Raw genomic sequence first — 13070 nt, 5'->3', positions numbered from 1 at the left:
GATCTGGCAGAAACCTCACTCCAGGCTCAAGTTGTAATTACTAAGCTATAATTCCTTCCCACAATCTGCTCCAAACAAGACTCGAGTTTGAGAATTGTTTTTGTGAATTATAGTTACAATTCTGATTTTGGATTATTCTAAACTAAAATAAGGCATTAAAGATTTTTGTTTTTGAAATAAGGAGAATTTTTGTTGCAAGCAGAAAAGAAATCAGTCGGAAGCGATTAGCTTATGCCTGCTGATCATATGAGAGGTTTGATCTGCATTCCAAAGCAGGCCCAAGTCACAGACTGCAGAGTAAGGAGCTGCTGTGGTCTTATAGCTGTGGAGCTCCACAGTGTGTGCACAGGCGTCTCTACACCTGTCTCTGCTTCAGTTCCCGTGAGGGTAGCTCATACTATCATTTGGCTTTTACCGTTTCCTTTTAAAGGTGTTGTATATTGCCTAAACACTTGCCAACTGTGTCAGTTCAGCTCTGGGTTTGCTCAGGGGCCTAAGAATGTGATTTCTAACAGACTCCCAAGTGACAATGGTGCTTCTTACCTGGAGACCACTCTTCAAAACCCCTGCCCTAAGTCTCTGAGAAAACAGCTGTAATCAAGTAGATTGCTTGAAAAGATCATGCTTTCAACTCTGTGCCTTTAAAAAAAAAAATCACTATTTAATGTTATATCTTTTTCTTAAAGTATATATCTTGCATCCGAATTATAGAGTACTTAGTTTTAAATAATTTGGGTCATAAATATTGTAAAATACTGGGGCCTTAAATAGGATAATAGGATGCTGAAATTAAATGATATAAACACCAAAAGCATGCATTAAATTCTGAGTTACAATAATCTGATTGCTAATTAAGCAGAAGAACTGCCTGTGCGTTGTGGTGAAGAACAGGATCCCTCCTGGCTTGGAGAAGTGGAAGGGACGCCAAAGAGCTCAGACTCTCCTATAGCTTGACCACCTCCCCCAGATTTTCTCCAGCAGTTCTTGAGTCCTAACTTGGTAATATTTCTGAGTAATGTTATTTCAAGCCTTTGGCCAAAGTAACTCTGCAGTATTTCATGCCAAGAAGGAGTTTGTTCAGCTGAAGACTCGAGCATACTCCTTGTCTGTCTAGCAGTCAGAGCAGATATTGACAGATCATCTGTTCTCCCAGTGACAGACTATGGCGGTGAGCACAAGATAAGGTGGAGGTAATGAGGTGCAGATCACAGTTAATTTGACAGCTCGCGAGGATGCAGTTAGGTGGATGGCGGAGAAGGCTACGCTCTTACCATCTCCTCTTTCTGATGATGTCTGGAGCGCAAGTTCTCTGCTCATAGTGTGTTTGGGAAAGAGAATAGTGACCAAGTACTGCTCACTCAGCAGGCCCTGGTAACATCAAAGTCATGTCTTCCCCTCCTGGTAGCCCCTCTGTTCCATACTGCCACTTCGCCTACTTGAAATTGTATGCCGTCCCCTGGTGTTCTGTAAGAAGTTCGTGTTTTCTGCCATAGAATGAGGAGAACATACATATGGTGTGTGTTTGCTTTATTTTTAGGAGAAGACTGATGTGGAAGGAACCTTATTTGTTTATACAAGGTAAGAGTGTTTTTAGAAAAACAATTTTTGAAATAATATTTTAGCTTAGTTTTGTCACGTCTTGAAGGGCAGTTTTATTTCAAAGAAGTATCACAACCAAATCCACCCAGAATTACTAGTTAGCAAGAAGACTAAATAACACAGAATGTGACCTGGGACATTTTGATGGTACTGATTTCAGGATAGAATTCCAACTTAAATCTTAATATTTGTTCTAGCAGTGCATATTCATCATCATATTGCAATGAATTGCACACAGCTTGCGAACACTGTGCACTGCCAAGAGATTAGAGGTACGCTGTTAGCTAAATTAGGCAGTGGTTGGGAAGGACTTGTGGCTCACCTTCTCTCACCCTTATCTGCTTAAAAAAGCATGCCCCGGGGTTGAATCTGTTTCTCAGTCTTTTATTGTCTAGTTAATAATGTTTCCGGATTAATAAGTTCATACTTTTAGTAATTTCTTGTTTATCACATATCATTACTATCATACATGCACACAGACACATGGTATATATATTGTATTAATGACTACATGCAAATTTATTGTTAATGCAAATATCCACACAAGTATCTTGAATTCTGTCACCTAGGGGAGTACATAGATGGAATACAAACTGGTAGTCTAAGCCCCGATTGATGTAACAGTTTTCCTGGAGAAATAAGCAGACAAGTATATATACCCATATTCAAGTTTAAGACGACCACAGTACAGGATATACCGTCCCAAGAACTGGTTGCTGTAAAAGCTGCCCAGAACTCCTGTGGTTGTGGGAGACATTGTAGAATGACAGATCTTGGGTTGGACTTCAGGACAGGAAGCCCCAACAGAAAGAAAGGCAAAAGTAGGGACACAGCCTCCTGTTTAAAGGGACGGTAGAGATTCAATCTGGTGTAGATGGTTTATATTAGCATAGTGATGCCATTGGCATAGAATGGTAGCCTAAGGACTCTGAAGTTTATTTTTCTAGCAGTAGGAAGTAACTGAAGGCTTATGAACATGAGGATGCTTAATAAGCTGTGAGAAAGCGCATGGAGAGTCGGTGTGTAGATCATAGGAGGCACTTGGGAAAGAAACTGGATTTGGGCAGCATATTAGAGGACAACTGCCATGAAGTAGATGGGAGATAAAGCTGGAACCAGAATAACAGAAGTCGACATGAAAATACATGGATAGAGAGCACAGTGGCGTGAAGCCTCTAGGTAAATGGTGTTTGACCAGAATGACAAAACCTTTGGTAGAACTCAAGTGGTGGGGGGGGGGGGGGGGCATGGGGCTGTCAAGGATCTGGGCATCATCTGATCTTTGTGAAGTCCACACCCCCCCCCACAGGCCTTTGGTCTTTAGGGTTTTGAAGTAATGCTTTTGCGATGGTCTCAGTGAACTCAGATTAAGGAGTCCAGGCACTTGGTTATCTTTGGAGAGTTTTGCATTGTCTAAGAGGAGTATCAACAGGAAATCGGAATGACTTGATGGTTGAATTTTGGGGCCAACAGGGCCATAGAAGGCAGAACTAGAATAGCCTTAAGAGGGCAGCTGGGGGTGCAGTACAGAACCAGCGAGGGGAGCGTGTCAGCTGCCTTGCCATCTGGGGAGAGGGAGTAGCAGGAAGGAATGACTGGCCAGGCTACGGGCTGGACCACAAGGAAGACAGATGTTTAGGGTTGTGAATCCAAGAATTACTAGCCTATTAGTCCATGTTTTATGCCAGAACATTCCAGGAGCACCAAGTGGATTTGTTAGTGTGAGTACTTGAGAAGGTAAAATGTGAAGAGAAACTGAAGCACGTGTGTATTCGCTCTCGTTTCTAAGAAGGATTACTTTGAGGACAGAGATGCATTAGTCTGTATTAATGATGGTTTTAAAGACTTTTCTGCTGAATTATACAATTATTTAATCTTTTGTACCCAAACCAAGTATAGCTTTGTATTTCAAGTATTTTTTCTTGTTTTTGAGGTAGTGTCTCATGTAGACCTGGTTGGCCTCAAACTAACTGTATAGCAAAGGATAGCTTTGAACATCTGTTCCTCACAAGTGCTGGAATTACAGCCTTGTGCCGGTTTTGTGTAATACTGGAGATGGAGCTCAGGGTTTGTGCATGCTAGGCAACTACTCTCCCAACTCAACTACGGCCCAGCACTTAAGTACTTGATATATGCTCCACATGGCTAACGGAGTGGTAAGTCACACCATTACACTGAGTAAAACAATCCTTCCCCGTTTCTTAACCCTGTTCCCCAAACTATCTCGTTGGGATGACATCTGCTACTTGCTCCCCTTCCTGCATGTACACCTGTCCTTCCCGCATGTACACCTGTCCTTCCCACAGGTACACCCGCCCTTCCCGCACGTACACCCGCCCTTCCCGCATGTACACCTGCTCTTCCCGCATGTACACCCGCCCTTCCCCCATAAACCCGTGTGCCTGGTCTGGTGAGGTCTTCTCCTCAGTGTGAAGGCAGCAGTTTAGCTAAGGTAATAAAGCTGTCTGTGGTACACCTTTACTTCTCCTTCAGAAGTGTCTCGGTGCACCTGGCATCTTTGTTTCTGGGCCTGTTGTGTAAACTATGGTACAGTTCCTTCCATTTATGCTGTAAGATGTCATGCTACTGAAATACATGTCAAGAAATATTTCTTTGCGTTCCCATGTCCTCCTCTTTGTGATAGAGTTCATGGAGACACCGTCACCGGAAGGTCTAAATTTAATATTCAGGATCCTCTGTCGGTCTTAGGAGTGCATTTTCATCTTCTCTTAGGTTTAAATAGAAATGACTGTTTGGGAAATTGAGGCTATGCCTGTCAGTGCTTTACTTCTTTGTAGGATAAGCTCATCAAAGATTGCCTTCCATCAGTTAAAAGGTTGGCACTTTAAAAATAAAATCCTGTAAGTGGCAATGTTGCCCTTTATCAGAATAAAGTAGTTAAAAGCAAAATAAAACTAATTTTCTTCCTGTTTGTACTGATAGCCCAGCAACCTCCCCTAACTTGAACGAATGAATGCTACTCTCTTCTGTTAAATGTGGGTGTTGTCCTTCTGTGTCACTGGGAGAGCCTTGGTTGACTTATGATGTGGCTGTCACCTCAGCACAGACAAATGTACACATGATTGTTAGTTTACACTGTGTATGGCGTGGTCCCTGGGCCTGACAGATGGGCATTCGAGGTTTATTGAATGAAATGAAAAATGAAACTCTCTAAAGGTCACTTTTTTACTGAGTAAAGTTTTATAGTAGCTTGTCCAGAAAAACGGTTTGCTCTGTAATGAAGAGAACGGAGTGTGCACACGCCCGCACAGGCGCATGCACACACACACACACACACACACACACACACACACACACACACCACACTGTTACATGACTTGGTTTGTACCTCCCCTCACAGGTTCATTCACTGACAGAGTTGCCTCACTTTCCTGAAGTTCTCAGTTTCAAGCTAATATTTATACTTTCAGTGAAAATTATCTTTTTGTAAGAAATATATGCTTTTTACTCTGAAATTCTTTTGAAAGTATCTGCCAGTAAGATTTTTTTTTTAAGATTTATTTTTTTCCTGTGTTTTATGTATTTGAGCACTCTGTCTTCACACGCACCAGAAGAGGGAATAGATCCCATTACAGATGGTTGTGAGCCACCATGTGGTTTCTGGGAATTGAACTCAGGATCTCTGGAAGAACAGTCAAGTGCTCTTAACCACTGAGCCATCTCTCAAGCCCCTGGCAATAAGATTTTTAAAAGCAGTTCCCATCTCTGTCCTAAAGGAGTGTGCAGCATAGGCAGAGAGACAAGATATACATAAGATGTGCACAGCCTCAGGTACAGTTAAAACCAGTGACCTTAAGGACGGTGTGTGCTGTGTAGATGTTGGTATACGATCTGCAGTGTAAAGAAATGTTGCTTCCTAGGTACACAGACTGCTTGTGAGAAACTGAGTATACACAGCGAAGTTAATAGACACGTCAGAAGGTGGCCACTGCAGGTATGCTCTGCTTAGCAATGTCTTTCCCCTGCTCCGTGATTTCCAGGTCTGCCTCTCCAAAGCACGGATTCACCATTATGAATAGGCTCAGCATGGAGAACAGAACAGAACCCATTACTAAAGACCTGGACCTTCAGCTCCAGGACCCTTTCCTTCTCTACAGAAATGCCACATGTGAGTCTCTTTACATATGTTTTTACATATGTAAACATACAGCGGTGGTCATGTGCCACATGTAAGTCTCTTAACGCAGCAGTAGTCGTGTTCTGAAGTCGAGTCAAATGTCCCAAGCTGCAGCATCCTCCTGTGCTCTGCATTTAGTATAAACAGCTTGGATTTTAACATTTATTAGCTTGGAAGTGTTCGAGCAAGAGTTCCCTTAAACCCTGTCTTGAGCAGCTCTTCTGCCTGTAGAATGAACCAGTCATTGACTTTAATCCTGAACAGAAATGGGGAAGGTGAGTACTTGGTAAGGAGACAGGAGAGGGACACACGGATGGTGTCACTGAACACAGAGTCAATGATTTGATTAGTGGCAGTTTTCCCTCGTGTATCACCTCTGACCAAGCACTGCGAAGAGTGATTGAGAGGGGTCTATACTTTTGAGTATGTAATTACTGAAAAGTCAAAGTCCAAAGAATTTGGCCTTTTAGATTCTCCTACCCATTTGTAACGGTGAGATTGCGGTGGGTAACTGGATGGTCCTTGATGGACTGGAGAAGTAGCAGTTGCTGGTATGGTCTTCTGTCCTCATTTCACTCTGTGTCTCCTCTGAGAAAGACTAACGAAGCTGTCAGCTTCAGGGGCGTCTTCTCCATAGGACCATACTCCTTGAAAGGTAAGTGTGTGCCAGCTCTTTGGCCTTGTGGGTAGCTGTCAAAGAGACTTTGTAATCCAGTAGTGGTTTGAGCTTAAGATCTGAAAAGTTGATACTAGGGAGGGAGATGGCTCAACTGGTAAAGAGCTTGCAGCATGAGGATCTGAGTTCAACGCTCCAGCACATTCTCTCTCCCTCTCTCTCTCTCTCTCTCTCTCTCTCTCTCTCTCTCTCTCTCTCTCTCTCTCTCTCTCTCACACACACACACACACACACACACACACACACACACACACCAGGGGTGGCTATGTACGTTGGTGTTTCCAGTGCTGGGAGACAAAGTCAGGTGGGTCCCCAGAGCTTTCTGGTCTTCTAGGCTAGCTGGAACTGGGAATTCCAGGTTCAGTGAGAAACCCTGTCTCAGAAACCAAGGCAGCTGACAAAATGATTCAGCAGGTAAAGACCTTTGCTGCCAAGCCTGATAGCATAAGTTTGATTCCTAAAATCTACATAAAGGTGGAAAGAGAGCGCCAATTCCCACAAGTTGTCCTCTGATGCCCCTCCCCAACACACACTTGCATACAGCACACAAACACAAAAGAGGCTGGAGAGATGTCTTGGCGTTTAAAGTATTTACTCTTCATGTGTGGGACCTGAGTCCTGATCCCTAGAACCCAAATAATTGTCCAGTGTGATGGTATGTATCAGTGGCCCCAGTGCTGGCCCTGGGTCTTGTGCGCATTCAGTCTAGCCTAAATGGTTAGCTTCAGAGTCAGTGAGAGACTGTCTTTAAAAAAGAAGATGGAAACATAGAGGAAGGCATCCTGACATCAGCCTCTAGCCTCTGTACACTCCTGCATTGCTAAGCACACTTGTACATGTGTGCACACAAAAATAGCACACATCTCCTGACACACACAGAACTTGCCTACTGTATACTACTCAGAATTTTTATAATGTAATTCAAGTAATACTTGATGATAATCCCAGTAAATAGTTTGACTAAATGTAGCAATACATTAAATATGATGCTGTAGTTAATTGTATATAAATAGGTTGTTGTGATAAATGTCTAGTCCTTAATGAGAAAAAAATAGAACTACTAAGACAGTAACGTGGCTTACCAATAGTAGGCCCTATGAAAAGAAAAGTTTTGTTAGTAACGTGACTTACCAATAGTAGGCCCTATGAAAAGAAAGGTTTTGTTAGTAACGTGACTTACCAATAGTAGGCCCTATGAAAAGAAAGGTTTTGCAATATTTTTTTAAAAATATGATTGTCGCTGTTTTTTGGCAGTATGCTTATAGTTATGTCAGAATTTATATTCTTTTTTAAAAAGGATATTTGGGCAAAGGAGCTAGCTTACTTAATAAAGTGTGTGTCGTACAAACGTTATCACCTGAGTTCGAGTCCCCAGAACCCATTGAAAAGGCTGGGTGGAGTGGTGTGTGTGTAAACCTAGGAAACAGGGACAGGAGGCGGGCTCACTGGCCAGCCAGCCTAGTTTAGTTGGTGAGCTCCAAGCCAGTGAGAGACTGTTTCAAAAAACATGGTGGACAGCACCTTAGAATGACACTAGTTCCACGACAGCCCAGGTACACAGAGAAACCTTGGTTTTGGTGGGAGAGAAGAAAGAACAACACGGATGTCAGGCTCATACACACAAAAAATACTGCATCCTAAATAGCATTAACATATTCAAATGCTAATAAAGAAGCCACAAAAATGAATGTAGACTAGATGGCTCAGCAATTAAGAGCATTGGCTGCTTTTCCAGAAGTCCCAGGTTCAATTCCCAGCACCGACATGGCATCTCACAACTGGCTATAACTACAGTTTCAGGAACACAACACCCTCTTCTGGCCTCTATATGCATGAAGTTGTATGTACGTAAGTGTGTGTGTGTGTGTGTGTGTGTGTGTGTGTGTGTAAAATAAACCTTTAAAAGTGAATGTAGAATAAATGAATACTAGTTACCTATCAATCATTTCTGGCTGCTCTTATTTTGTACAAATGATTGATCTAGTCACTATAGATATTTTGAAATTCTTATATATTGCTTTATGTAATATACAATGCCAAAAATATAGAATTTCCTTAATGCATTGATTTAAAAAAAAATACCTTTCCTATGTCTCCCAGGGCCTGTCTGACAGAAAATGTCAGTGTAGAGTTAGTGAGCACACAGGAAGCCTCACTCACTGTCTCTAGGTATGTCCAGGATGGTGGTGAGCAGCCACCTGGGACTGTTGACCTTAAAGTGTGGCTTGTCTGAAGGAACAGGACTGTGTGTTTAAAGCACACAGCATTTTTCAGAGTCTTAGCACAAGAAAGGAAGGAAGGAAGGAAGGAAGGAAGGAAGGAAGGAAGGAAGGAAGGAAGGAAGGAAGGAAGAAAAGGAAGGAAAGAGAATCTTTAGAAATATTATAATAATTTTATATTGGCTAACATTAAAATGATAATTTTGGATATAGGACTAAATAAATAAAGTGTATTTTTAAATTTACTTTTACCTGCTTCTTTGTTATTTCTAATTTAATCTTTCAGGCGTGGTTCATCCCTGTGGGGTCTTCTGTGGACGAGTCAGTGCTGCTCTCACTGGCCTTTTCCAGATGAGACGTTGAGGCTTGGGGAGGTGCGAGCCCAGCCTGAGCTCCTACAGTGCTGACCCTGGGTGCTAGTCCACACCCCCTGCACTGCCTCCCGCAGTTAAGCTTGACTAGGAATGGAAGTCAGTCTTTGGGATGGCGTGCGCTTGGTGTGGAGTAATGAAATCAGTTGAGCAGAGACGTGAAGGCAGTGTCTTCTCACTCTTCTGCACTCATTTTGCTCCCCTTAACACCTGATGCTGATTGCCTTAGAAGCCTGTTGTTCTTAGTTAACTTATCAGAGCTTTTCAGTCTCTGACATCCAAGGTCACAGAGGGTTTATCAAGCAGGCCGTCAGGTCTGGGTGCCTCTCAGTGTTTCTTGCAGCTCAGATAGTTATGTAACAGTTGCATAGGCTTTTTTATAATGCCTCTGATAATGCCCCTTTGGACAGGGAGCCTGACTTCATGCTAACTTGTTTTCATGGTCACTCTCCTTGGGGTCCATACAGACCTCCAGAGGCTCTGGGCCTGTCACTTGCCATAGCTCGTGAATCTTGTCTGCCATTGCAGTACAGTAGGGCCGTAAATGGTTCATGGCAAGTTTTCTCAGAGAATCAGTAAAGAAAAAAATCATTTGGTAAGTAATTTTGAATTTTAATCAAACACAAAGTAGATTACTTTGTTGTAGAAAAGAATTTATAGTCTGAGCTTTATTGGAGTTTATTCCCCTAACAGGGCCACACCTACAAGTAAACATACCAACAAAGCCACACCTCCTGCCATTTTCTTTCAAACCACCACAGTGTGTGTGTGTGTCATAAGGATGTGCACTTGTGAGTGCAAGCAGAGAACAGAGGAAGGTGTCAGAAATCTTCCTCTATTATTTCCTGCCTCCTCCTTTGAGACAGGTTCTCTTACTGTGCTGGGAGCCTGCTGTTTTCTGAGGATGGCTGGCCCAGCAGCTCCAGGGGTGTGCCTGTCTTTAATACTTCCCCTCCTCCGTCCTTGCACAGCTTTTTAAAATAAAACGTAAAAAACAAATAAGATAGTTATTAAATCTGGAGTGAAATTGCATGCATGCATTCATTCAACAAACATTTACTGTCTGCCAGGCACTGTGTTGGATTTTATATGGGTTATCCTATTAAATTCTTGTAAGTTTTTCTTGGAAATTCTGTTTCCTGTTTTATCAATGAGACCAATGGGTCCAGAGAGATAGCTCAGCGGCTAAGCACTAGCTGCTCTTCTAGGGGACATAATTCAATTCCCAGTACCCACAAGTTGGCTCACAATAGTCTGTAACTTCAGTTCCAGAGACTCCAGCTCCTTCTTCTGGCATCTGTAGGCACCAGGCATGCAAGTGGTGCACAGATATACATAGAGGCAAAGCACCTACGCACATAACTTTGAAAAAATAATAAAAAGTTCAAATATTTTGAGTGCTGAAATGGCAGTCTAAAGGCTTAAATTTGAGATTTTCAGTTCTTAGATCGGCTGGTCTAAGATCAAGTGTAGATTTGGAGTTTTCAGGTTGGAGATGAGTAACAGGTAAAGGCTATGCAAATGTCCTAACATGAAAAAAAAAACTAAACTAAAATCTGAAACACTCTGGTCTCAAGCATTTCCCATAAGGAACATACAGCCGCACTGCCAGTGCAAGTCCAGTGTTGATTAGGAAGCTTAAAGAAAGGATCTATGCTCTGAAAAGTCTCTCTCTCCCCTTCTCTCCCCCTCTGATCCCTTCTGCCTTCTCCCCTCTCTCTCCCCTTTGTTCCCTTCCTCTTGCCCTCTTCCATGAACCCCAGGGCCTTGGGTATGATGGACAAGCACTACAACCCTTAGCCACACCCAGACCCTTACTGAAAGTCTCTTGTGTTAACTGCCTAGTAACGTGAGCCCCATGCTAGGGTGAGGAAGCACGGGAGCCAGTGGGACCCACGTCTCCCCTTCATCTGCAGTGACTCCTTGTTCCTGTCACGAAATTCACTTTAAATAGCCAATTTTCCAGCAGAGATGCAGTTTTCTAATATCTTTTCTGCAATTCTTTCCCTAAAACAGTATATGACAAGTAATCAATAGTTTTAAAATATAATTTTAAGCATTTTCTTGATGGCTATTATAAAGTACCTACTTTTTTATTCCATATCTTTAACTAAATTGTACCTGTATATATATATATACCCACAATAAATTACAGCAGTAAGAAAGTCAAATTTACAAATAAATGTTGGGCATAATTTGGAAGGAGCATTACTCAGTATACTTAGAATGTGTTCTGAAAAACCTTTGCCATTTATGCTACCATAAATCAGTAAGTTACTCTGTAGGCATGAGGAGTACATTTCAGGTCCCCTGTGGACAGAGACTATATCTTATATTTTAAATGTGTTCTGTGATTCCACATGGGCCCAGAAAATGAATGGATCAGGATAAGAAATAGACATGCACAGTGGACTAGAAGTAATTTCCAAATCATTTGTACCAACTCCAGAATTGTTGTGTGTGTGTGTGTGTGTGTGTGTGTGTGTGTGTGTGTGTGAGAGAGAGAGAGAGAGAGAGAGAGAGAGAGAGAGAGAGAGAGAATGAGAGAGAGATGTCTAATCATTTTGTCTCAAATTCTAATCGGTGTGCTCAAGACAAAGTGTTGAAGATATTCTGCTTGGAGTGATTGATTTATAATGGCCACAGGGTTACCCGGCTTTCAGAAATTCTTCCCTGTTCCCCACCACATGGTCAGTGTGACAGTCCTACCTCTCAGACTAATACAAACTAGTAACCAAGGCTGAACTGTGTGGTTCCCTCCTGGATTTGGGTTTTTGTTTGTTTGTTTTGTTTTAGGCAGGGTTCCCCTGTACAACCTGGCTATCCTGGAACATGCTATGTAGGCCATGCTGGCCTGGATCTCACAGAGATCCACCTCCCTCCGCCTCTTGGTTGTCATTTAGGCTTCTTAAGCCTTCTAGATTTCAAGGTATTTAGAGGAATAAAGAGATATTTAAAAGAATAAAGGTCTTCCAGCTCAGCGGGTTCTAAGGCCCTGAGACTTATAACCTCTAACCTTAGAATCACTCAGATGGTTGGTATAAAAGCAGCTGAAATGTTAAAAACAGACCCTGTGGAAACAGACTGCAGAGAAAGTGAAAGCCTCATTATCTACCCATAGACAGCTGGGCTTATTTTTTTTTTAATTTTAGGATATTTGTTGATATATTGATATTCCCAAGAGTGCATTTTTAATTTTTAGATTTATTTATTTTAATGTATATGAATATCTTACCTGCATGTATGTCTGTGCACCACGTACAACCCTGGTGCCTATAGAAGTCAGAAAAGGGCACTGGATCCTCTGGAACTAGCGTTACAGATGGTTGTGAGCCACCATGTGGGTGCTGGGAAATGAACCTGCATCCTCTATAAGAGCTCTTAACCACTGAGCCACCTCTTCAACCCTCTCAAGTAGTAATTTTTAATCCTATTTGAGCCATAGAATCTGATGATTCTTCCTCACTTTCCTCCCTCCTTCCTCCTATACACCTCCTTCCCCTCTTTTTGATTGTATGCTTTTGGTTGCCTTTCATGTACCAGGTATTGTTCTAAGGTCCATGCTTTGTGCTTCACCTTCCGAATGTCTATGCACACCATTGTATAGACTTAAATTCTAGGAATGCAATTGAACTTCTCAAACCATCTAAGGTCAGCGCATATCTTTAACTAGATAGCTAAAGGTCTTTGACATCCTTTTTAGACAGAAACTTGATATTTGCCAGAATAACAATAGCATGCTTTTCTCTTCTGGATCCGCCCAGGAAGTAATATAAGATCCTCATGGGAAACTCATCCAAGACACAAATACTGTGGAGGAGGAGACAGAGACCTTGACTCTTCATATGCAGTCAGAATAGGAACCTCTACAAATAGAGGCTCTTACTGTATGTGGTAGGTATGATTGCTGCCCTCGGTAACCTTCAAGGACTCTAGTGTGCTTCTTAGTTGGAGAGGAAAAAGGTCCCTGAAAGTTACAACTTAGTATATGTTCAGTGTCTTAGGGTTTCTATTGCTGTGAAGAGACACTATGACCATCACAACTCTTATAAAGGAAAACATTGAAT

General features: G+C 42.1%; 2 protein-coding genes across 29 annotated transcripts in view; one reads left to right on the top strand and one right to left on the bottom strand.

Moving 5' to 3' along the window:
- Positions 1-13070, top strand: part of Dcp1b (decapping mRNA 1B) — a 41570-nt gene that overhangs the window by 3173 nt on the left and 25327 nt on the right. For 3 of the 8 annotated variants that reach the window (XM_048444415.3, XM_048444413.3, XM_048444412.3), the window contains exons 2-3: positions 1538-1578; positions 5601-5728. The exons of 1 other annotated variant lie outside the window; for it this stretch is intronic. In XM_048444415.3, coding sequence (XP_048300372.3) covers positions 1538-1578; positions 5601-5728 — 169 coding nt within the window. Of the gene's footprint in view, positions 1-1537; positions 1579-5598; positions 5729-13070 lie in introns of those variants that run through there. 4 more of the 8 variants (XM_048444416.3, XM_085686989.2, XM_085686988.2 and 1 more) reach the window with 3 other exon arrangements.
- Positions 1-13070, bottom strand: part of Cacna1c (calcium voltage-gated channel subunit alpha1 C) — a 656696-nt gene that overhangs the window by 637885 nt on the left and 5741 nt on the right. The gene's annotated exons all lie outside the window — the stretch shown is intronic.

Source organism: Myodes glareolus, chromosome 3 (assembly GCF_982192425.1).
Source record: "Myodes glareolus chromosome 3, mMyoGla1.1, whole genome shotgun sequence".
Lineage (NCBI taxonomy): Eukaryota > Metazoa > Chordata > Mammalia > Rodentia > Cricetidae > Myodes > Myodes glareolus.
This window is presented reverse-complemented; position numbering and strand designations above follow the sequence as displayed.